General features: G+C 37.4%; 1 protein-coding gene and 1 pseudogene across 2 annotated transcripts in view; one reads left to right on the forward strand and one right to left on the reverse strand.

Annotated features, from left to right (window-relative positions):
- KIF27 (kinesin family member 27) overlaps nucleotides 1-27,088 on the reverse strand; it is an 88,699-nt gene that overhangs the window by 33,148 nt on the left and 28,463 nt on the right. For both annotated transcript variants that reach the window (XM_060301086.1, XM_060301085.1), the window contains exons 7-13: nucleotides 23,019-23,188; nucleotides 22,421-22,524; nucleotides 20,652-20,807; nucleotides 17,448-17,653; nucleotides 10,856-11,053; nucleotides 3,176-3,289; nucleotides 400-576 (exon numbers count right to left, since the gene is read on the reverse strand). In XM_060301086.1, coding sequence (XP_060157069.1) covers nucleotides 400-576; nucleotides 3,176-3,289; nucleotides 10,856-11,053; nucleotides 17,448-17,653; nucleotides 20,652-20,807; nucleotides 22,421-22,524; nucleotides 23,019-23,188 — 1,125 coding nt within the window. The remainder of the gene's footprint in view (nucleotides 1-399; nucleotides 577-3,175; nucleotides 3,290-10,855; nucleotides 11,054-17,447; nucleotides 17,654-20,651; nucleotides 20,808-22,420; nucleotides 22,525-23,018; nucleotides 23,189-27,088) is intronic.
- Nucleotides 11,130-15,582, forward strand: LOC115840155 (heterogeneous nuclear ribonucleoprotein A1-like; annotated as a pseudogene).

The following is a 27,088-nucleotide window of genomic DNA, read 5'->3' on the forward strand; positions in this document are numbered from 1 at the left end:
TGGTTATAGAGTTTCTGTTTGAGGCAATAAAAAGTTTGGAAATAGACAACAGTGATGGTTGTGCCACACTGTAAATGTAATTAATGCCGCTGAATTGTACACTTTAAAATGGTCAAAACGGTAAATTTTATGTTATGTATAATATACTACAATTTTTAAAATACCCCCCAAAAGTTAATAATAAGTAAATCATACTTGGTAGAACATTGAACATTTTACTTCAAAATAGATTTTAGTGATAGACATTAAGTAAGCACTAATAAGCGAAATACACTGAAAACCAGAAAAGTTTTCTTTTGGTTTCTAACTTTACAGTGGTATGATTTACTTCATAGAGAAAAATAAATCCTAGTTTATAAGGCTTACAACCAGAATCAAAGAGCATATTAAATAGAATACCTGACTAGATCGTAACTTCTTATTTTCCAGATGGCTCTTCTCCTGTAACAGGGCCTCCTTCCTACAAACTATGGCCTCCCGTTTCTTTAAGTCTTCTTCCAGCTCCTCTAATTCTTGGCGTTGGTTCAGAACTTTCTCTACTTCTTCATCTAACCATTTCTTTTGCTCATCCAATTTCTACATTAAAATTCCAAAGAAATGTTATAATTTTTCTTCACCATAAAATTTATATGGTAATAATATAGCTTCAGATTGACTAAAACACCTTAAATGAACATTTAAAAACTATCTGGAATACCTTAAATGAACAGTGAGAATAATAAAATAGTGTCTGTCCAAAACTGTCAAGAAATAAGTGGTTCTAAGCTAACATCTTTCTGTGTAGTTTTATAAGGAATTAAAATTTATTCCACAAATATGTTTTGAGTCTGAGATTTTTCAGGCTGACAGTTTTCTTTATATTGAGAGTTAGTTCTGAGAACATGCTGGAAATCTTCTCTGTTACAGAGGTGCACACCTCTCTCATAGCACTAATACTACTGATTGTTCTACAGTCTTTCTCCCCTACTTGAGCTCCTTGACTGATTGCAGCGACAGTGCTTTTTGCCTCTGTAGCCTCAGTGCCTGCTCTACTGCCTGGCCCATGATTGGCTTTCAATAAAATGTTAAATGAATTCTTGATTCAATCAATCAACTAATGAGGTGAATAAATGAATACGCATTGTGGAAGACATAGATGATGGAGCATGGAAATCCACTCTGCATTGTAGCCTGTCAACATCAAATAATTACAAAATAAAATAAATTGAGCTGTAAAGATTTCCAAAACAAACATCTCAGTATTCTCTTCAGTTAAGGATACCCAGAAATAAGTACAAACAAAAATGTGAATGGAATGATTGTCCAAGATGAACTCTACCAAGTGTCCATCTGCACTGGGACATAGTAATGAAGCAATGCCACCTAAATAACAAATAATAAGAAAACAAATCAATATAGAACTATTTTCCAGTTCTTCTCAAACTTGATAAAAACTGTCCCTAGAAATCTATATTAAGACAATAAGACAGTGAATATGCATGAGAAAAAGAGAGCAAAGTGGCCAAGGCAAAGCAGGTCCAGAGCTATGTAGTTTTCCATCCAGACCTAGATAGTATGGTCCTATAAGCAAGAGCACATCCAAATAATATTGAGGCCTAAAATAGCAGCTCTACAATTATTAGGAACAGGAAGCATATCCCAGAGCAGCTACAGAAATACTTTAGTTTTGTTATATCCAGCTATACCTTAGAAACTCCATATATGAGACCCTATGAAGACTAGCAATTAACTTAAAACATATTCTACAAACATTTCTTGACTGTGAGTGGGGTCTGAAAGATGAATAACATATTCTGTAAGCTCCATTCCAACAGGAAAGAAACCAAAAAATTATGACGGTTGATAATAAATGTTGTATACAGCAAACTCCTAGGTACTATGTATGCAAAAATGGAAGGAGGGATCGGTTGTCTGAGAAATGGAAGAAATGTCAGTGCCAGCCTCACAGAGTAGGCAATATTTTAGCTGTGCTTTGAAGAATGGGTAGGAGTCTGCTAACATAATACAGGTTTTTTTAGGGAAATAATAATAAATGAATGGATTTTTCTGCATTTGATATAATAAAGGGTATGATTTGTGCAATTCACTGTATCTTAGTAACTTTTCTGAAAATTTCTTATTTTGTCTTTTCTTATAATAAATATTCCTACCACACAGTTCCAATTTTAAATACTCTCTTCTTATAAGAGAGCTTCATATCAAATCAATGTCCTATTAAAAGGTCTTTGGATAGTCATATTGATTAATATATAATCTTGTTCTTGTTTAGAATCAAATTCTGGAAAATGTTGTTTTACAACATTAAAAAGCATGAAGGTCTCTGTTTGTTTGTTTTATTATTATTTTTAACCCAACATAATCAGTGCAAGCTGTGGGAATCTATTATTGTATTCATTTAAAATTTAGATCCTTAACATTTTGAAAAGCAGGTCTAACTATTCTATGCATTCCTACCTCACCTACTCCCCCACATACCCTTCCACCCAGAAATATTACCAAGCACGTCAGAGAGAGAGCTCTTCAACTAATTTCTAAAATACACTAGTAAAATAACTGAGAATACATTCATGTCCTAAATTTTACTATTAAAATATATAAGGTTTAAGAAGAGAGAGCAAATAAATTTTTCAGAATTAAGGTGATGTATTTGCATTTGAGGGTAATTACAGTTTTAAGCACATTAATCTTTAAGACTTTTAGAACTGCCATTTCTAATTTACATAAAATTAAAACTTTGTTTCTTTGAACTTTGATATTAATCTATGGATTTCATTTTTTAAATGTGGCACTAAAACAATAGCTTTTTAATATATTATATATGGTGCATATACAATTTGGTTGTGCTTGAGTAGAGATCTCTTATCTTTAGAAATATATGTTTCCAGGTGAATAAACCAGTCTTGACATGGGAATAAATACAATCTAGTTTTCATGTTTACATTCCTCAACATTCAGATAAACCCATTTCTACTGAAATAAGAATACAGCACATTTCCGGATGGGAAATTAATTTTTTAATAACACAAAAAATTCAGAAGAAATATTAGAAATTTTGTACTTGAGTGGCAAAATCTAGTGTTTGAAGATTTTATTCAGAGTCCACCACTTTTTACCCCTACTTAGACAATCATCAAATTGAAGTGAAACCAGGAAACACTAAATAGAATCGACAAACCTGGAGTTGGTCTATACTTCCAAACGAACCTTTTCTCCTTTTCATCTTAAATGCATCAAGGTCCTCAGCTTTCAGTTTTAGACCTTCTCCCTGTTCTGTTTTTAACTGTAGTTCCTATAGATAACAGGAATTGAAAACACCTTATTGCTTTTACTACATGGTCATCATTAAATATTTATGCAGATAATCATTTTAACATTTACTTTCTTAGTTGCAAAAAGAAAGAAAACGAGTAGATGAAGGTTGGGACCATTTAAGAAGAAAATAATGTTAGCCCCTCATTCAAGCAATAAAATCTCACAGTAAAAATCAGGATTTACTAGAAAAACTAGGTATTTTTTTTCATTCTTTGCCAGTGTTACAAATTTGCATAACAGGGATAAGAGTATGAAAATTATAAATTTGCTCTTTTCTTCTGCCTTTCTGAGTTCATTACCTTCAGTTAGTCCACCCAAGGCACCCATCTGCAATGGGGATATTAGAATTTATCACAGGAGAAATGTAAAAAGAAAAGTTATATTCAGTTTCCAGCATTCAAAAATCAGATTCTGCAGCATGAAAATAGTCTTTCAAGATTGATCATGGTCCTCTGAAGAGTATTTTCCAAATTCCTTTAGTTTCCATTCACATCTTAAGAGTCATGTCAAGAGGGCCCTTGTGTTCTACTGGGGTTTAGAGACGATGTTGCCATCCACCACCAAAGCTTAGCAGGAATCAGGAAGGAGGCCATGAACTCAAAGTGAACTGGTCCACACTGCTATTCCTTACTGGTCCACGATGGATAAGTACAGAAATTAAAAGTAAGTGTTTAGAACCTTTTACAAAAATTTAACAGAATAATTTTATGTCTGTTGAATCTAATAATTAAAAGATAGACTTGTATATTTTAGTTTTTATTTCATTTTTCTACTAGTTCTTGTTTTACAAAGGTATTGGGCTGTGACAAATTAATAATAAAATGAAACTTGTATCTTTTCCATAGGTAATTTCAGAAGTACTGATAAAAAGGAAGTAAAAGGGAAGTCTACCATTTTCCAGCCCTGGAAATGGCAGAAAGGAGAAAAGAGACAGTAAAAAAGATGTGTGTCCCAATTTTCTTCTCTCTGAGTTTTGGCCCAGAAAGGGGATGATAAACAAAGGTATCACTGAGAGCAGACGGAGAAAATGAGGACTGCAGCGCAGAGGCCTCACACACACATGGATCTGCCCAGTCTTGCTGAAAGAACAGAGAAGTACGATCAGGAAACAGAGACTAATTGGACTTCTTGGCCTCAGATGATGAGGATCCTGAGTTGAGAACAAATAGGGGTCAGTTATTGTGGGGAATTGACCCCAAAACTGAAGGTGAGGACAGGCCACTGGGCTAGCAAGCTAGATGGAAGATCTAATAGTCTCAACAGGGATTTATAATGCCATTAGGAGATGAGATGAAGCCAAAGCACCTCCAGGCTCTAAGCTGAAAGTGAGACCAATCTATGAACTATACTGGCTTCATATCAAGTGCCAGCAGGGAAAGGTGAACAAGAGAGAGCAGATTCCAGCCAGTCACATCCAAGGACCAAATGAAACTCAGAAAGTCCCTTCCCCTTCAACACCATGTGATGCAATAAAGCTACACACCAGAACACCACATATACCAGACTCTATCTTTGAGAATCATGGGGAGGAAGAGGCCAAGAGACTGAATATTCTTATTCAAGAGAACTGAGAATTATTTGAAGGAAATGTTTAAACTATCAGAATAAGGTTTGGACAGACTGGTAATTTGGTTAGTTCCCATGATATTTCCAGAAATTCTCGTGACATGGTTTGGGCAGGGCAGGGTGGGAGGGGTGTCATAAGGAACACAGGTCTGCTATAGACTAGATAAATTTTCTATGCCCACTTGAGTTGAATTATGAGTGCATTTGGACCCTGTTATATTTACTACCCATTAATTTTTCATGCTTCCCTAGCTCTAGTTCACAGTTATAAGTTAGCCCCTGTCACAGTCACAGCAACTTCAGGATGCTGAAATAAAGGCACCTTATACTGGAGCTGACTGCCTACTATTCCTATTCTTCTACAAATGCTTTGAAAGTGTACTGCAGGTGGTCTAATCCCCTCTTTTGCATGTTGCTCTAGACATAATTACCTTTACCTTATATTGTAATCTCTATTATAATAGTAAAATAACTGTCTACCAGGTACTGTGCTATGCTTTTTACATCTATTTAATTATCCCATTTAATCCTCACAATAATCCTATGAAACAGATACCATTATAAATCCCATTTTATAGATGAGGAAATTGGTGCTTAGAGAAGTAAAAATCCCAGGTCACATTTCAGGGGTTCCTATACCTTTCCTTTATAGCTCATCCATAGTCTTCAGTTAATAACTGAAGAACCTATGCAGAAGAACATGCAGAAGAACATGGAGAACCTATGCAGAAGTCATAGTATTCTCTGGAAATGGTTTAGTCAAGTGAAAAATGGAATGTTAAACAGTTAGCTCCAAACAGAAGACAAGATATCCCTTAGGACTCTGAGCAGGTTTTGCTTTTGCATTAAGTAGTAGAAACTTCAATATATCTTCGGGGCAGACTGTTCCTTTCTCTGGAATACTCATTCTCCCCTTAAATGGGTCACATTTCCCTAGAATGAGAGAAGGAACAAAATTACCCTAGATAAGAATGTAAAAAGTTTAAGTTACAGGCAGAGTTGCATTTCAGCAGACAATGCATTCTGCTCAAAAGTATTTTTCTTTTCCCTAAACATAGATTTAGAGAGTGCTATGTCTTGTTGCTTTAAGCCAGGGTTCATGAGAGATGAGAAGCTGAGACCCAAAGACCACAGGACTGACAGGCAGGCCTGATCCTCACACTGGAGGAAGGACAGGAACGAACAGACTAGGCTGTTGTCAGCGAAATGAGAATTGAACAGATTCAAGATATTTAGAAGACTCAATTTATAGGATTTTGTGATTCATTGGATATGCGTAATGAGGAAGAGGACAGAGTCAAGGATGACTGCTAAATTTCTAGCTTACCCATCTGAATGCATTGAAATGTCATGTAAAGTACACTGGAAAACTATATTTTCTCTCCCATGAAGGGAGCAGGGAGGAGGAATAGTGGCGAGGTGAGTAAGGGAATTCACCTATAAGACAACCTAATAAAGATGTCAATGGTTGGATATATGAATCCAGAGCTCAAATGGCAAACCTGGTATTAAGGATTAAATCTGGGAGTCGTCAGAGTTAAACTGCAGTCATGGAAAAAGACAAGGTGAGAGGTCACCCAGGACAGAGTATGGAAGATACAAGGGCATAGGCTAGAGCCCTGAGTAATTTCCATAGGTAGGAAACGATAGTGTAGAATAAGCTAGCAAAGACAAAGAACAAGCAATCAGAGAAGAAAAAACAAGGTGAGTATAATTTCACAAAGGCAAAGGGGGAAATATTTCAAGATGGAGGGAGTGGTGAACTATGGTGGATGCAGCTGAGGTGTGACAGAGAGAGCACTAGTGAACTTCTCAAGAGCTTTGAAGTGAACGGTACAGCCAAGACCCAGAAACCAGACTGGAGAGGAGAAGAGAACAAATGAAAGGAAAGGAAACAGAATCAAATATAGTAAACTTTTCCAAGAAGTTTGGTTATAAAGGGGAGAAGTGAGAGAGAGAAGTATAAAGTTGAAGGAGAATAATTTTAGGATGAGAAAAGTCTAAGATGTTTAAAGAAAGAATCTAGGAGAAAAGGAAAAGATGAAAATACAGGAAGAGAAAAAGACAAATGAGATAAAGCACATAAGTGCTTAGCACAGTACTGACTGAAGACAAATAATAAATATTATTTACTGCTATAATAATGATTATTACCATTATTATTTAGAATGAGTAACTCAAGGAAATTAAGAAAGCAATTCCATTTATAATAACATCTAAAATAATAAAATATCTGGGAATAAATTTAACCAAGGAGGTAAAAGACTAGTACACTAAAAATTATAAAACATTCTGAAAGAAATTAAAGAAGATTTAAATAAATGAAAAGATGCCCCATCCTCATGGATAGGAAAACTTAATATTGTCATGATGCCAATACTACACTAAGAGATCTACATAGTCAACACAATCCATATCAAAATTCCAATGGCCGCAGGCTTCCCTGGTGGCACAGTGGTTGAGAGTCCGCCTGCCAATGCAGGGGACACGGGTTCGTGCCCCAGTCTGGGTGGATCCCACATGCCATGGAGCAGCTGGGCCTGTGAGCCATGGCCACTGAGCCTGCGCATCCGGAGCCTGTGCTCCGCAACGGGAGAGGCCACAACAGTGAAAGGCCTGTGTACTGCAAAAAAAAAAAAAAAATCCAATGGCTGGGACTTCCCTGGTGGTCCAGTGGTAAAGAATCCGCTTTCCAATGCAGGGGACTTGCATTCAATCCCTGGTCAGGGAACTAAGATCCCACATGCCGCAGGGCAACTAAGCCCACGCGCCACAACTACTGAGCTTGCGCGCCTCAATGAGAGAGCCTGTGTGCTGCATATTACAGAGTCCACGCACCCTGGAACCCACGCACCACAACTAGAGAGAAAACCTGCATGCCACAACTAGAGAGAAGCCCACATACCACAACTAGAGAGAAGCCATTGTGCCACAACAAAGAGCCTGCACCACAACGAAAGATCCTGCATGCCTCAACTAAGACCAGATGCAGCCAAAAAAATAAAGAAAATAAATAAATTTTTAAAAAGTGGATCTACAGAGAAAAACCGAAGAACAGATCGTCGTAAAAGGAATAATTTGAAAATAAAAATTTGTTGAGTGCTGCTGTAAAAAAAAAAGAACCATGCATTAAACACAATTAAAGCATTAAAAAAAAATTCCAATGGCCTTTTTTGCAGAAATGGAAAAGCTGACCCTTAAATTCATGTGGAATTTCAAGAGTCCTCAAATAGCCAAAACAATCCTGAAAAAGTGCAAAGTTGGAGGACTTACTTCCCAAAATCTACTGCAAAGCTACTGTAATCAAAACAGTGTGTACTTGCACAAGGATAGACATATAGACAAATGGAATAGAACTGAAAGTTTAGAAATAAATCCATAAATCTACAGCCAATTGATTTTTGACAAGGGTACCAAGTCCATTAAACAGGGAAAGAATAGTCTTTTCAATAGATGGTGCTGGAACAACTGGATTTCCACATGCAAAAGAATGAAGATGGACCCCTACCTCACACCATATACAAAAATTAACTCAAAATGGACCAGGAACCTAAATATAAGAGCTAAAACCATAAGATTCCAGAAGAAAACATAGGGGTAAATCCTTATGACCTTAGATTTGGCAACGGATTCTTAGATATGATACTAAAAGCACAAGCAACAAAAGGAAAAATAGATAAACTGGAACTTCATAAAAAATGTAAAACTTTGGTGCATCAAAGAATATTATCAAGAAAATGTAAAGGGCTTCTCTGGTTGAGAATCTGCCTGCCAATGCAGGGGACACAAGTTCGAGCCCTGGTCTGGGAAGATCCCACATGCCACGGAGCAACTGGGCCCGTGAGCCACAACTACTGAGCCTGTGCGTCTGGAGCCTGTGCTCCGCAACAGGAGAGGCCATGAGAATGAGAGGTCCGTGCACCACGATGAAGAGTGGCCCCCGCTCACCACAACTAGAGAAAGCCCTCGCACAGAAATGAAGATCTAACACAGCCAAAAATAAATAAATAAATAAAATTAAAAAAAAAAAGAAAATGTAAAGATAATCTACAGAATGGAAAAAAATATTTGGAAGTCATGTATCTGATAAAGTTTAATGTCCAGAATACATAATGAATTCCCACAACTCAACAACAAAGAGACAACCCAATTAAAAAGTAGACAAAGAACTTGAAAAGACATTTCTCCAAAGAAGATATACAAACGGGCAATAAGCACATGAAAAGGTGTTCAATACCATTAGTCATTATGGAAATGAAAATCAAAACCACAACGAGATTCCACTTCACATGTACTTGGATGACTATAATAAAAAAGAAACAGAAAATGACAAGTGTTGATGAACGTGCAGAGAAATCAGACCTCTCATACATTGCTGGTGGGAATGTAAAATGGTGCTGCCACTATCAGAAACAGTTGGTGGTTCCTCAAAAAGCTAAGCATAGAATTAGCATATGACCCAGCAATTCCACACCTAGGTATTTCAATTCCAAATTGAAAGCAGGCACTTGAACAGTTACTTCTATGCCAATGTTTATCACAGCATTATTCGATAGCCAAAACGTGGAAACAACCCAAGTGCCTATCAGATAAATGCAGAAACAAAATGTTGTGTATGCAATGGAATATTACCCAGCCATAAGAAGGAATGAAGTTCTGATATATACTACAACATGGCTGAACCTTGAAAACATGATGCTAAATGAAAAAATCCAGATACAGGACAAATATTGTATGATTTCACTTTTATGAAATATCTAGAATAGGCAAATTCATAAAGAGAGAAGTAGATTAGGGTTACCAGGGGCTTGGGGGGAAGAGGGAAAAGGGAATTATTGCTAATGGTTACCAAGTGTCTATTAAGGGTGATGAAAAAGTTTTGGAAAAAGACAGTGGTGATGGTTGCACAACACCGAATGTAATTAATGGCACTGAGCTATATGCTTAAACAAAGTTAAAATGGTCAATTTCATGTTATATTATTTTATAAAAATCAATAATGTAATATACCAAAACTCACTGTACGCTTTACATGGGTGAACTGTATGATATGTGAAGTATATCTCAATAAAGCTGATTAAAAAAAAAAGAATCAGTAATTTGGCTTACATGCTCTTTTAAGTTCCCTAAATTCTGTCATTTTTTTTTTGAAGGTCTGAGAATATATTATTTTCCAAAGTTTTCCAAAGTTTAAAATCTAGGAAATCTCCAATTATGTTCCAAACCTTGGGTCTGGCTTAACATTTGAACAGAACAGAGCCTGGTACACAGTGCTAGATAAGTGTTTGTTGTTGTTATTATGATCATTATCATCATTCTCTTCTTCAAAAGAGCCCTACTGAGGCAAGTATGATAAGGCCATCTTAGATAAGAATAAACAGACACAGAGAGGGTAAGTGATTTTCTCAGTAAATGATCTTATCTAGCCAGGAAGTGAGAGAGTTGGGATTGAATACATGCAAGCCTGGCTCCAGAGCCCAGGCTGACACCACTAGTTCCTCCCCAGCCCAATCCATTCTATAGAACGGCTGGGCATACAGGTCTGATCACTTTCCTGCACACTATGAATGAAATGGTACCATTTTACCTTGTACTTTTTTCTATGCTGCCACATGGACAATGCATGTCAAAGCACTTTGAAAATGGCAAATCCTATTCAAATGTTAGATATTTTTTTAGAAAGTCAGCTTTATAAATTTGTGTTTTTGACAGCCTCAACTGAAGTTAAGATCCTAGTTACAGAAATTATCACGGCACTTTCTTTTGGGAAGTCAAAGCCTTCAAGACAGTACTCAGAATTCAATAAATAGCTTTTACTATGTAGATCAACAAAGTTTTAAAGTGAATGAGGACAGCAGCCAAGGACAGGCCAAGGTGAGATACCTCACAAGCCAACTGAATCAAGACCTTGGTTACATTAGCTCTGAGCCATTGAACATTTCATATTATGCTTAGCAGGAAAGTATGACAATATTACTTTGATTTTTTGTTGACCCCGCTTAATTTCTGCATCCAGTTGCTTCCTTTTCTCATTTTCTTCTTGAAGTCTTTTTTGCAGCTGTACCTTTTGATGCTTCATGTGATCTACATTCTGCTCTAGTTCATTAGCACGTTTCTCATTTTGGATCGACAGTGATGCCAATTTCTTACTATTTTGTTGCTTCTTCTGTAAGACCTGGGATCATATGAATATTTCAAAATGAAAAACTGCACCTCTCATATCCCTCCACTAAACTTAAACTTTTCATTTAATGACGCAGGTAGGCATTTTTGCCTAGATTTTAATTTATTCTTGATAGTTTCACAACTGTTTTCTACATTTCTACTTTTACAGTCAAGCAAATATCATAATTTTCACCAGATATAAAGAATAATGAGACTTCCTGGTGCTGACAGCCAAACAGAACAAAATTGACATCGTTGCTTTTTTTATTGTTTTAATTTTAAAATATTTTATGTACATAATAAAAATTAAAACAATACAAAACTAAACTTATATTTAAAATGACTCTTCTCTCAGACGCCTAATCTACCTGTCCTGTTTCCTGAACCAAAATTACCAATTTCTTAAATATTCCTTGAGAAATAATTTATATGCACATAAGTAACTTTATGTTCTAGGTAGACTATTCTCCACCTCCCCTTTTTTTCTGTTTAACGTATCTTAGAGGTGTTTTCTCATAGATTTGTTCTTTCTATATGACTGCATAGTATTCCACTGTGCTCATCTTTAATATCCAGCTGCAGCCTAAATCATTAATCCCTGAGTTAAGATGATCAGAAATGATACCATTTTCCCTGAGAGTGACCAACCATTGTAATTACTATTTTAATTACCTTAAATAAGGCTTTTCCTCTCTAGGTAAAGTTATCCATAGACAGCATTAAAATTTTTTGAAGAGTTTACTAATATAAAATACCAGAGTATTTCAATTTAATCCTGATCAAACAAGCAAACATATATTAGATTTGTATGCTGTACTTTAGCGTTACACTAAGTAAGTACCTCTTATGTGACATAAAAAAGTTAAGGTGAGGTCATTTGTAAGTTATGCAGACTATGATTAATTATTTTCTTTATCTTGGCGATAAATTGTTGACATAAACACATTTTGTTTTAATTAAACTAAGTATTCACAGAGGCATTGTAGCTTAGAGCAGCGCTACTCAAAATGTGGTCTGTGGACCAGTACCACTCACAGACTGTTGTCAGCCTGCACCATGAAGCACATTATTAGATTCAGCTGATGATGTTTTCATGCAAGACTTTGTTGATGAGAGAAGCTGTGCTCCCATTTACCTTTATCTCACTGCAGACCAATACTGAACAATCTGCAGATGGACTACTTGGAGTACTACTAGCTTGGAGGCCACAGGACTCTGCAGTTTCCCATGCCTGGATTTGCACCCTGGCTTTGTCACTTTTTTTTTTTTTTTTTGCGGTATGCGGGCCTCTCACTGTCGTGGCCTCTCCCATTGCGGAGCACAGCCTCCGGACGCGCAGGCTCAGCGGCCATGGCTCACGGGCCCAGCCGCTCCGCGGCATGTGGGATCTTCCTGGACCGGGGCACGAACCCACGTCCCCTGCATCGGCAGGCGGACTCTCAACCACTGTGCCACCAGGGAAGCCCCTGTCACTTATATTTGACAGTATTGCAATACTGGAGTAAAAAATGTTAATACTAGAATTTTAGTGTCTTTTCCACATGATATTGAAGATATCAGTATAAGTACTGATAATCTTATTTAAAAGTGAGATAGGTTTGTCATTTGCACTTATTCCACAGATGCTCAAACGTGCACCTCTGTTAGCATTAAACAGAGCATATAATGCAGCATATAATGCTATATATATCTAAAGACCAAGAATACAGATTTTAGATTTTTTTTAATTAAAACAAATTTTTTAAGTTTTAAAAACTAAAATAACTTCATTATACCAATAAAACCACTAGTATTTCAATGTTAAAATGGTATGAAATGTTAGAGTACTGAAAACCATTATTATCATCACAATTATGTGACTGAGTGAGTTATTTTACCTTTGTAAACCTTAGCTTCCTCATTTGTAAGAGTGTAAAAATACCCACTTCAGGGCTTCCCTGGTGGCACAGAGGCCGGCGTACCGCAATAAATAAATAAATAAAAATACCCACTTCAAAGGATTAAATAATGATTAAGTAATACATATAATACATATAAAACATCTAGTATGTATATAGCACTTGGTAGATACTTAACTATCACACTTCTCATCCCCACCACCATCCTTATCATCTTTAGCATCCCAATCCCCATCAGTTGTGCATGCATATGGCAAAGGCACAGAAATCTCTAAAACTATGTGGGACACTTCTTTCAGTCCTCCTTCTATGAGATGTTTCTTTTGAATTTAATTAAGTTCTTTCCTTTCCTCATCAGTACCCTCAGCAGAAAAAGATACACAACAAGAAACATGGAAAACAAAAAGAACATGATAATTCAAACCCTATTAATAATCTTTCATTTAATCTTTTTATCACAACCATAAAAATAATCTTGCTAAATCCACACACAAGGCTTAAGCTATAGATTTATATGGTTAATATAATAACCTCCTTAGAAAAATAATAATTTTGGCTATTTCAAGAAAACTGGAAAAAACACAAACACATGAAGACTAAACCATGTGCTACTAAACAGCCAATGGGTCAACAAAGAAATCAAAGGAGAATCAAAAAATACCTTGAGACAAGTGAAAATGGAACCACAACTGTCCAAAATCTATGCGACACAAAAAAAGCAGTTTTAAGAGGGAAGTGTACAGTGATACAGGCCTTCCTCAAGAAACGAGAAAAATCTCAAATAAACAATCTAACATTACACCTAAAGGAACTAGAAAAAGAAGAACATGCAAAGCCCAAAGTTAGTAGAAGAAAGGAAATAATAAAGGTCAGAGAAGAAATAAATGAAATAAGACTAAAAAAACAATAGAAAAGATCAGTGATACTAAGAGCTGGTTTTCTGAAAAGGTAAATAAAATCGACAATTTAGCCAGACTCAGAAAGAAAAAAAGAGAGGGCTCAAGTGAATAAAATCAAAAATGAAAGAGAAGTCACTACTGATACCACAGAAATACAAAGGACCCTAAAAGAGTATGATCAGGGGCTTCCCTGGTGGCGCAGTGGTTAAGAATCCGCCTGCCAATGCAGGGGACATGGATTCGAGCCCTGGTCTGGGAAGATCCCACATTTAGTTGCCGTGGAGCAACTAAACCCATGTGCCACAACTACTGAGCCTGAGCTCTAGAGCCTGCGAGGTACAACTACTGAGCCCACATACCACACCTACTGAAGCCCGCGTGCCTAGAGCCCATGCTCTGCAACAAGAGAAGCCACCACAATGAGAAACCTGTGCACCACAACGAAAAGTAGCCCCCACTCACTGCAACTAGAGAAAGCCCGTGCGCAGCAATGAAGACCCAACACAGCCAAAAAAAAAGACAAAAGAGTATGATCAACAATTATACACCAAAAAATTGGATAACCTAGAAGAAATGGATAAATCCCTAGATACACACAGTCTTCCAAGACTGAATCATGAAGAAATAGAAAATCTGAATAGACAGATGACCAGTACAAGATCGGTTCTTACTTATTAATACTGAGTATAAGAATTACAATCAGAACTGAAGGTAGGATAACCTTTCTGCCCGTGGATGCCGCCAAGTAAGCATCATTGAAGCCTCTCCCCTCTACTGCCGTCGTGTCTAAGTCAGTCTCCCAAAGAGCCCGAACAGCTGCAGAAGCTCCTCATCAGACGTCTGAGCTTTGAAACAATTGATGCGAATCTGAGGAGCCACCTGAGCAGCGGGCAGCGCTCACAGACTGTGTGGTAACGAGGGGTCCAAACACCAGGTGCTCCAGAGGCTTCGGGTTTGTCACGTATGCCATTGCAGAGGAGGTGGATGCAGCCATGGACGCGAGGCCACACGAGGTGGATGGAAGAGTTGGGGAACCAAAGAGGGCCGTCTCAAGAGAAGATTCTCAAAGACCTGGTGCCCACTTAACCGTGAAAAAAATTTTTGTTGGTGGCATTAAAGAAGACACTGAAGAACATCACCTAAGAGATTATTTTGAACAGTGTGGGAGAACTGAAGTGATTGAAATCATGACTGACTGAGGCAGTGGCAAAAACAGAGGCTTTGCTTTTGTAACCTTTGATGACCATGACGCCGCAGACAAGACTGTCATTCAGAAATACCACACAGTGAACGGCCACAACTGTGAAGTAAGGAAAGCCCTATCTAAGCAAGAGAAGGCTAGCGCTTCATCCAGCCAAAGAGGTCGAAGTGGTTCTGGAAAATTTGGTGGTGGTCGTGGAGGGGGTTTTGGTGGGAATGACAACTCTGCTCGTGGAGGGAACGTCAGTGGTCGAGATGCCTTTGGTGGCAGCCATGGTGGTGGGGGATATGGTGGCAGTGGGGATGGCAGTAATGGATTTGGTAATGACGGAAGCCATTTTGGAGGTGGCGGAAGCTACAATGATTTTGGCAATTACAACAATCAATCTTCAAATTTTGGACCCATGAAAGGAGGAAACTTTGGAGGCAGAAGTTCTGGCCCCTATGGTGGTGGAGGCCAATACTTTGCCAAACCACGAAACCAAGGTGGCTATGGTAATTCCAGCAGCAGCAGTAGCTACGGCAGTGGCAGAAGGTTTTAATTACTGCCAGGAAACAAAGTTTAGCAGGAGAGGAGAGCCAGGAGAGTGACAGGGAAGCTACAGGTTACAAGAGATTTGTGAACTCGGCCAAGCACAGCGGTGGCAGGGTCTAGCTGCTACAAAGAAGACATGTTTTAGACAATACTCATGTGTATGGGCAAAAAAAACTCAAGGGCTGTATTTGTGCCTAGTTGTATAACAGGTTATTTTAGTTTCTGTTCTGCGGAAAGTGTAAAGCATTCCAACAAAGGGTTTTATTTAATGTAGGTTTTTTTTTTTTGCACTCATGCTGTTGATTGCTAACTGTAATAGTATGATCACGACGCTGAATAAATGTGTCTTTAAAAAACAAAAAAGAACTGAAGGTAGGATAAAAACCTATGAAATTATAAATAAATTTCATAATAATCATAAAGGAAAGCTCTTAATTGTTTTGTTCTACTAATGTTTTGTTAAAACGAGTACTTTGTTGGATGTCGCAGCCTTAATTTAACGGTCAAGAAATTTTAAAAAATTGATCGCAAGACTCTCGGAGGTGAATTGCTAAGGGAAAAAATGTATTCTGAAGGAAAGTGCAAAGTGTCACGTCACGTTATTTTAACTTGGTGTTGACTTGAGAGGCTACTTAAGTAAAAAAAAAATTTTAATGGCGATGTGCAGATGTTTGAGATGGCATTAAAAACCCTAGAAGAAGGGACTTTTTTGCTCTTTTCACCCCTGCATCCCCATCTAGAACAGGACCTGGCACACAGGAGGTGTGCGGTGAACACTTATCTTGAAAGAAAATAACTGTCGCACAGTTTCAAAAATAGATAACTAATGCTCTGACTAGGTTAACTACAATTCCATTCTATGTACAGTGGAAACAATATGAAAGCAATAGATTATGAATCAGGGACTTCCCTGGTGGTCCAGTGGTTGAGAATCCATATTGCAATGCAGGGGACGCTGGTTCGATCCCTGGTCAGGAAACTAAGAACCCACATGCCATAGGGCAACTAACCCTGCATGCCACAACTACAGAACCCATGCACTCTGGAGCCCTCACACCACAACTACTGAGCCTGCCCACACGCTACTAGAGAGCCTGCACACTGCAACTAATGAGCCCATGCGCTAGAGAGAAGCCTGCACACCACGGTGAAGAGGCCACATGCCACAACAAAAGATCCCACGTGCCGCAACTAAGACCCAACACAGCAAAAAAATAAATAAAATATTTTAAAAAAAAGATTATGAATCAAAAGAACTGGAAAAGGCACTTTAGTAAATTCCTTATAAGCAAACTAACAAAGCACTCTGACTATACCAAAAGCATCTGGGAACGGCTTCATACACAAAATCTCTCTATAATGGAATACTTCTCAAAGAATAGAATTTTTAAACTGTAGCTATATTTGAGGATATAGCAAAGTACAGCATTAGGAAATTAAGAATAAGATGTGGTACTCAAAGTTATTAACCTTTCTTAAACCAATCAGTTATGATTTCAGAAAACTGTCTGAAACACTTATATTTGTTGAGTGTCAAGAAAGTGCTATATACATACCAGATGTTATATATGTATTATTTAATCATTAGTTAATCTTTTATCCTTCAGAAAAGGATACTATTTTCTGTGGTTATCTTTATTTCTCACCATGTGGTTTTTGATAAAAAGATGAAAATAATACACTTCCTGAATGAAGAAATATACTACCCAGACTAAAATTATGTAAACCCACCAGCATACTGGAAAAGAAAACTTGCCATCCAGTTCCTCCCGCTAGTAAAAACTGAATCCTACTTCTTTCCTAACTAGGTACAAGAATCCTCAAAATCAGGAAGCCTTAAATAAGTTTTCTCAATTATATTTTTTAAATTACCTGGACTCTTAGCTTCGCAGCATCCATCTTTTTACGAAATTCCTTCTGTAATTTTACCTTCAAAGCAACATCAGAAAGATCTTTGTTTTCCAGTTCCTCAAGCTGCTTTTGCGTTTCAGTTAATTCCACTTTCGCCTGTTCTGCTTCCTGTTCAAGTTTTGTTACTTTCAGAGAATACTGTTTGCTTACGGACTTGACATCATTACCTTCATAATAATAATAGTAGTAATAACAATTATAAATTATGTTTAAAAACTAAGTAAAACACCAGAAACATAAAATTTCCCTACTCTTAAAAAGCTGGGCAGTAACTATTTAAGGCATAGCATTAAAAATCCAGCTGTCCCTCCCATCCCCATCAAACACAACTTGCCACCTGTCCTTTTAATAATTAGTTCCTTAATGACTGTCCCCATCTGGTGCCATTCTATCTTCTCCCTGGTTCATCTTTTGTTCTGAATTTGCAGTTTACCTTTGCTGGCATCAAACTTCAGTTAAAAGGTATTTGAGGTGACTCACTGGCCTACTGCTTACTACACTTTGTCTTCCTACCACCCATAATCTGTCTCCGAATTCTTTTCTTTTACTATTATGAAAAATTTTTAACATATCAAAAGTAGAGAAATAATATAATGAAAGTCCATCACCCAGATCCAACAGTTATCAAGATTTTGCCACAGCTACTTCATCTATACTTTTTTCTTCAATTTACTTAAAAACTTTAAAGCAATCCCAGATATAATGTCATCACCTATGTATACTTCAATAAGCATCTAAACAGAATATGGAAATAATCAAAAAGTTATTATCACACCTAACAATGCTAATACCCACCAGTTCCTATTCAGACTTCCCCAACTGTCTCAAAATGTCTTTTACAATTAGTCTATTTTAATCACAATCCAAACAAGGTCACAGTACATCTTACTGTTATGTTTCTTAAGAATCCTTTAATATAGAGCTAGCCCCCTCTCCTTTTTTATTTCATTTTAACTTGTTAAAGATAATTTTTTTAAAATGCTTTTCTTATGAATATTTAGAACATAGATAAAAATAGAATATAGGTATTTCTATATCTCTTTTCATTCTAAGCCCAGCTACTGACCCTAAAAATTTAGTTCTGATTTATTCTGAATAGTCGACTGTCCTGAACCAGACTGGCAAACTAGCAGCAGTGGGAAGTAAGAGTCTAGAGGTCATGGGGTGAATAATCACCAGGACAGGTTGTTATACTGGTATACTGTAAAGCTCTTAATTTTTTAATACAGGGAGTTATTGAACTAAATGCACTGTAAGTTGTCTTCTGGCTCTACAATTCTATGCTTTCAACTAACTTCAAAATACATAGGACAACAATGTTTTAATGAATCTGTGATCCCATAAATTGTTTAACACGCTAATATTTTATGAACCACTAAGAAAAAAAATATACAGTACCAATTACACCATGACAAAATGCTAAAATGCCACTGATTTTTAAGATGCATCCTGATTTCAGAGATATTAAAATGTGAAAAAAGTGTGTATTAAAATTGATGAAATACAGTATAATTGTCATTGTTATTAATTTTGGCTGAAGTAGCTACTGTTTGGGGAAGTCTTCAGTGAGAGGACTTGGAAAAGTAAGTACACATTGACCCTTTTGCTAATCACCATTTCTAAGGGACTTTAGGAAAGCTCCAAACTGCCCTTCGTTCTATGAACAAGAAGAAGACCTTCTCTGTTTAAGTTCAGGTATCCTCTATTTTAAGGCAACCAGGATGGGTATACCAGGTTACAAAAGTGTGCTTGTTTAGTTAGATATCCCATGGTGGGATAACCTATATGAAAGAAAATCGTTTATTTCAGAGTGGTAAATATCCTCAATTTCTACACTCACTACCCTAAAATCATGGGGATAGAGAAGCTATTTAAACCCCTAAACCATTTCCTAGATACTCCTAAGAGAGGTTTACTGGCATTGATCCTGCCTATGAGGAAGGAGAATGGTCAAAATCAAACATCTGGGATAACTGGAACTGGGACGATGCATAGCCCATACACCACTAGGAATGAGAAAGGAAAACGCATTGGACAGCAGCTTGAGGAGAGGAAGTTGAGAAAGGAGGACCGACAGTCAGAAAGCAAGCTTGCAGGAAAGAGGAGGGAGAGGCCAGGCAGGTTTCTCTTTGCTGGCAGAGGATTTGGGAACCACAATTCGTGTAGTTTGAGTGTGATTATAGTCTTGGGCTTGAAGAAGAGGAGGATAGTATTTCCTTCAGTTTCCCCAAATGTGACCAGAGTTGTTTTGCATTGACATTGGGGAAAAGAAAAGCTAGTGTGTCTTATTCCTTCAATTCTTTACTGAATTTCAGAGTAGTCAAGGCTTACACTTGGAGTGTATTAGTGAGAGGAACCCCAAAAGCTTGACATGTGCATTTTAAGGCAAGCCTAATGGAGTTGCAGGGTGAGGAGAGCATGTTGTACATATGCCCAACCTGGTAGATTAAGGGGAGGAGATGAAAGCCTGGCTCACTCAAGAGGACAGCTCTCAAGGACAAATCGTTATATCTTCAGAAAAACAAAAATTAGCTACATTTAAAATATAAAGTTTATAATTAAGGTTAAATATGAACTATCCAAGAAAATAAAGACTAATAATTTAAAATAAGTATTTACTAAAAATGAACTCGGAAAACATCTCAGACTTATCCCAGATGCCTAGTATAATGTCTCTAAAGAGTGGCAAAAAACATTAAGTACCATAGAGTTCCAGCACAACACAGAGTTCACACTGGTTAGAAAAATTCATAGATGAAATCAAATATAACAAAGTTCTTTTGATAATTAACCTCCACATACTGGCTCTAGAGCACACCTTGTTAGAACGAATTCCAAGCTAACGTGGATAGTCCTGAGCATCAAAAATTAAAGTAAATGTTACAACATCAGAAGCAACTTTAGAAGATTTTTTTTTTTTTTTTTTGCGGTACGCGGGCCTCTCACTGTTGTGGCCTCTCCCGTTGCGGAGCACAGGCTCCAGACGCGCAGGCTCAGCGGCCATGGCTCGCGGGCCCAGCCACTCCGCAGCATGTGGGATCTTCCCGGACCGGGGCACGAACCCATGTCCCCTGCATCGGCAGGCGGACTCTCAACCACTGCGCCACCAGGGAAGCCCTAGAAGCTTTTCTTTCTCATACAAGCTGGTTCACAGGATACTATTACCTGTTTTAATTAATTCTTTAATCAGATCTTCCTTCACCTTGATGTTGATAGTAAGTTCCCTCATTTTTTGTTTAGCTTCAGTAAGTATGAGCTCTGAATTCCTTAATTTTTGCAAATTCAACCCTTGACTCTCCTGGAGACATTCAATCCTTAAATCTTTAAAATAAAAGAAACAAAACTGAGAAATAAAAACTATCTGCTCAGAAATATTTGACAGAAGTAGAGTTTAAAAAAAAAAAGGCAGATACACAAGCAGTCTAGAGGAAACAGAGGAAGGGACAGACAGAAAAAAAAAGGAAAAAATACATAGCAATTGGGACTTTAGTTTCCCAGCTCACAGTGAGTTTTCCTTTTCTTAAAACATATGTATATGCTCTAGTCATATCCTGTAGGTTCTGATACAGTTTTTCATTACCCTTAGATATTCTGCAATTTGACTTTTTCTTTAACCCGAGTTATTTAAGAAAGATATAAAATCTCCAGATAGGTAGAGGTTTTAATTTTTTTCCTATTAACTCACAGTTTTACGGTAATCAGAGAATGTAGTCTCCCTCTACCCCAGGCTAATAAGAGTGTGGCCTCACACTGTTTGTTTCTGTCTTGTACTAGAACATAAATCAATTACCTCACTCTTTTAGCTCAGCTGACATTTTTTTCACAGTGAGACTTCCTCAATGAAGGAGTTGGTGCACTGATTTACATCCTGACATTAAGTTTCTTACCTGGTTGTAGACCAGTAACAAACAGTTCAAGGATGGCTACTTGGGTAGCACTTATCTACACTATTTATACATTTTAAAAATTTATCTCAATTTCATTTTTTAATATTACATGCATAAGCTCAAATTTATTTTTAATTATTTATCTTTGGTTGCACTGGGTCTTCGCTGCTGCACACAGGCTTTCTCTAGTTGCGGCAAGCAGGGGCTACTCTTCATTGAGGTGAGCAGGCTTCTCATTGCGGTGGCTTCTATTGTGGACAACGGGCTCTAGGCGTGCGGCCTTCAGTAGTTGTGGCTCACGGGCTCTAGGGCGCAGGCTCAGTAGTTGTGGTGCGTGGGCTTAGTTGCTCTGCAGCATGTGGGATCTTCCCGGACCAGGGCTCGAACCCGTGTCCCCTGCATTGGCAGGCAGATTCTTAACCACTGCGCCAACAGGGAAGTCCCCCATAGGCTCTTAAAAAGATGCTATTTTCACAGTGTAGGACTTATCATGTTATTTATATTCTCTGTACTCTTACTCTTGGTGTTGTGACCACACATAGGCTAAGAGAAATGAGCTAAAATCTCCGTGTATACTTTTTGCAACATAAATGTCTTTTATGCTGTTTTTTGATGCATAAATTCTCGTCAGTTGTGAACATTATAAGTACCCACTAGACTAAGTTGGCTCTAATGCCAAATATATCACTAATGGTAGGCATGGGTGCCAGTGAAGCAGTAGAGAGCTAGTAAATTACTTAAGATGCATTTTAAATAAGTCAAGAGTACAATGTATATCAACTCATGTTTGAATATAAAATCCCCATTCTGAGAGATTTAGCCTATAACTCTAGCTTGAATTGATTGGTGGAAAAACTGTTTTCATTAAGGAATAAAAACGAACAAAAATTCAGAGGTAGAGCAGAGAACACAAAGGAAAAGCCAGGAAAGCACTCCTAATCAAGTTCCCGTCTTGGAGAATTCCCAGATGCTTCTTAAATTATTGCCTGAAGAAAAAGAGAGGTGTCATAAATATTAGATCTAAAGTACTTGAGAAAGTCTGTGTACCTTCATTCTCCAATCTTGACTTTTGTGTTTGATCCTGAATATCATTCAATTCAACAAAAGAACAAACAGAGCCTGGCTTTTGAATCCACGAGCAACCTTTATGTCTAAAAAAAAAAATATCAGGATCAAAGGTAACTTGTCTGTTAGTGGTTTCTAATATGCCCTCAAATTAGTTTCCCCCCAAATTATTCTTTAAATTGATTAATTATTCTGTAAATGATTAATACAAAACAAATGGAACTTACTAATATTCCACAAAATAAAAAGATATCCCCCACCATGTTGGACCCAGTGGAAAATTCATCATGTTTGTTGCCACTGTGGCAGCAGAATTAGGAAATCCAAAATCATTCTCTCTGAAAATTAAAATTCAACCACCATAAACGCTTTAAAGTAAAATTATTTTACAGTTGTTAGACGGATGACTTGTGTTCAAACACTGGTTTCATAACACATTAGTTGACAGTACATGTAGCAAAAACCACTTAACTCTCCTACTAAATGGAAAAAGATATACTTTAATGAAAAAAACCCTACATCTGTATATATTAATTGCATCATGTAATTATGTTTATTAAATCAGTCTATATTAACATACCTAATTTCAGATTTCTCTTGGCCTTCTGACTCTTCATCATCACTGTTATCAGAAAACTGGCAGTGAAGGACTTCATCCTGCTCTTCTAAGTGACCCAGCAGCATCTGACTTCGTGTTCGAAATCCGGCAACTAGTCGATCCAGAGAGTATACAGGAGGACTTGTGTAGACCTTACAAGTGATTCCCCCACCCAACAACAAAAAACGTGATTTTTAGTGTCTGTTTTTATGCTATCACTCAAAATGTTTTTTAAAGAGGTTAGACAGGTACTCTTAAAATAGCCAATCACTGAAAATATACATTCCCCCCCCCGCCCACAAAACAAGTCAAAATTCATTTCATAATACTATTGTGCCTCATGGACACACACTTCTTTCAGAATCTATACACAGCTCTTCCTCTTCTAGAAAGCTCGTATAGCTTCAGGGAAAATAGCACTCAAAAATGAAACCAAAAAGAGGCATGAGTGAAAACATCACAGCTCTTTTTTTTTTAATATATTTTTTTAAAGATTTCTTTATTATTTATTTATTTATTTTTGGCTGCGTTGGGTCTTAGTCGCGGCATGCGGGATCTTCGTTGAGGCACGCGGGATCTTTCATTGCGGCATGTGTACTTCTCTCTAGTTGCGGCCTGCGGGTTTTCTCTTCTCTAGCTGTGGCGCGCAGGCTCCAGGGCGCGTGGGCTCTGTAGTTGTGGTGCGCCAGCTCTAGTTGAGACATGTGAGCTCAACAGTTGTGGCACACAGGCTTAGTTGCCCCTCGGCATGTGGGATCTTAGTTCCCTGACCAGGCCCTGCACTGTAAGGCGGATTGTTTACCACTGGACCACCAGGGAAGTCCCAACATCACAGCTCTTAAACATAGCTCAGGCACTCCCCAACAAATGTGAAGCCCATACACAGTGTAATAGGAGACAACTGTTACCCACCCCACCACAATCTTCCCATTTCTGAACACTTGGAGAATTGCAGTGCTGCTAAGGATCTGCAATTCCCCTCTAATCCAAATCCCACCACATGAAGAAATCCAGAGCCACTACCACTCCTTCTGCCAGGGAAAAATATTCCTGATTTGAAAATTTGAATGTATTTATTCAGACTTTACATGTAGTAGTCAGGGAGAGCTGAATTAATGCTCTAAGTGACACTTAATATGTATCATGGGATAAATAGATTTTCATGGACTAGCCTGGAAACTTTCTATATTATTATTCTATTGGCCTTAAGTTCTCAAAAATTCACCTTGGAAAACAATGAATTAGATATTGCCTTTATACTTTTATTCTAGTTTCTGTTACCAAATATTTCCTTTTTAACCACTTCTCTATAACCAAACCTGAGGGTAATTTCTCAAAAAAGGTAAATAATAAGATCTTAGAGGAGACATTCAATTTATTAATATAAATCATTATAAGCTATTAAAATTACTACATACAGTAGAATGTGTATATCACATGGTGTGAAGATTCAATTGACGTAGGTCCTTTACACACCACCTCCCAGGAAAGCCAACCTGATACTGGATATTCCTTGATACTTGATTTTTGTGCCTCCACTGTTGGTCACCTAATAAGACCATCCATCACATCAGCACCATGATGGATGGAGGGTAAAGTTTTCTAGGTGGCCTCCCAATTCTGGGGTATGGAGATTATTTACAGAAGAACCAACTCAAGAAGTATTTATCTAACAAGCACATTGTACCTAGCATGGCCACCTGCACCATAACCAACAGGATTCAAGGTTGCTTTTTGATGGGGGTGGGGGTGGGGGCTGGGAGGAGGGCTTTATTTCAGGAGCAAATAAAACTTTTTGTTCAGAATCAAACTTTGTTTTCTGGGATTGTAACTTGCTTTAAAATTTTCTTTTTACAAAGAAAAGCAAATGACCCAGCTTAATAATGAACACCAAATGGGTTCTGCCACAATGAGTAACATTCAGTAAATTAATTCCTTAACAGTCATTCCACCCAAAAGAATGGTTCTTAGCCCCTTCTGGCTCACCAAGCCTTCTATAATCTGGCCCCTTCCTACCTAAGTGTTGGGTCCTGCTTCTTTCAGTTGCTTCTGCACTCCCTGCTCCCAACAAAGAATATTTTTGCATTTTCAACCATACCCCAAGCAACACTGATCACAATGTAAGTACTCAATAAACTGAGTAATAATTCAGATAACTTAAGTGTATCCAACTAGAAGGCAATTTTTTTATTCTAACCATTTTTTCCGAGAATTACATAGCAACAGGACTGGACAGAACTTTAAAGATTAGAGTTCAACTCATCCCATGTTTGACTCTCCTCTGTAATACTGCAAGTTATCATTTAACCTCTGCTTAAACAAATTCACTGTGGGGACCCGCACAAGCCCTGAGACCTCTCATATTACTTTGACAGTTCTCATTAATAAATCCCTCTTTATATTGCCTCTTATATTGCCTTATTGCTTCTCATTGGTCCTAGCTCTAGAGACAAAGTCTAACAGTAATGATAAGCCTTCAAATACTTGAAAGTAGTTATCATGTCTCCTCTGAATCAGACTAAATCTAGAGTTACTTCAGATTTTCTCCAAGGTCCTTCAGCAACTTGGTTTTCTCCAAAAATAATCTAATTTGACTTAGGTGTTGTACCCAGACCTGAGCATAATATTCTCAATCATCATACAATAAGATAATCTCTTCTCACTAGTGATGCGTTTGATTTTGTTTCATGAGATGTGTTGTAACTTATTTACCACAGATTGTGGCTTTCACATATTTAATTTTGTAGTTGAATTTGAGAGTTCCACAAAGGTTCATAAGATGTAATTTGTCATTTTGCTACTGTGAACTTGGTATGTTTTGCAGGAATGAGTGCTGGGCTGGCAAGGGAACCTGGTCAAAGCTCAGCAGACACATCTCACACAGCTCTGCTTCATCATGAGCAACAATCTATGCAAAGACGTGATTAAAAAGCAAAACTAATTAATTATTTTGTGAGAAAAAAAATGGGCTTTGTGTGAAAGATAAAATCTTAATGAAAACTGAAAAGGCTGTTGACTTCAGTGTATGGGATTTAATGCATAAGAATTTTGTGACTCAATAAAAATGTAATTCATTCAGGAAAAACAGAAAAGATTTTACAGATATTTCCACTTTTGTGAGTTTGGAGATTCCAGAGGTTTTAAAAAATATATCCCTTGGGACTTCCCCGGTGATCCAGTAGCAAAGAATCCACTTTCCAATGCAGGGGATGCGGGTTCAATCCCTGGTCAGGGAACTAAGATCCCACATGCCACGGGGCAACTAAGCCCGCATGCCACAACTACTGAGCTCTCGCACCTCAACGAGAGCCCGCATGCCACAAACTACAGAGCCCACACACCCTGGAGCCCACGCACCACAACTAGAGAGAGAAAAACCCTCATGCCACAACTAGAGAGAAGCCTGTGTGCTGCAACGAGGAGCCCACGCACCACAATGAAAAAGAAAGATCCCGCATGCCGCAACTAAGACTCGAGGCAGCCAAAAGAAAAAGAAAGAAAGAAAGAAAAAAAATCCCTTAAGAACATTTTTGTTGGTTTTCTTACTATACAATTATGTCAAGTACTGAAAGTGATATTATTTACCTATTGCTTTTATTTCCTTTTCATAATACAATATTTTATCAAATCTAAAATGTCATCAACTGTAAGACACACCATTATTTTTATACCAGCAAAAAAGAAAAAAGCTATCATCTATGACATACCATCAATTGTAAAACATATCCTACCACCAAAGATGATAAAGTGAAAAAAAAAAATGTGAGTCTTATAATCCATGAAAAATGGTAGCATCATCAGCATATATGGTATTATTTTAAACCTAAGTAAAGACTGGTACCACTTTGTAATTTTTTTCCTTCCAAAGTGCCTTTTTGGTATGTACTGATATAACACTGGTGTTTGGCTTTAATTATATCATATTTACCACATTAAGAAAATAGAAACCTCTGTTACATTTTTTTCCTTAAATTTAAATCTAGATTCAATTTTACATGAGTTTACATTAGATGAGTTTCTGGTATCTTTTGAGACAAATGAGTTTCTTTCTC

The sequence above is a fragment of the Globicephala melas genome, chromosome 6, assembly GCF_963455315.2.
Source record: "Globicephala melas chromosome 6, mGloMel1.2, whole genome shotgun sequence".
Classification (NCBI taxonomy): domain Eukaryota; kingdom Metazoa; phylum Chordata; class Mammalia; order Artiodactyla; family Delphinidae; genus Globicephala; species Globicephala melas.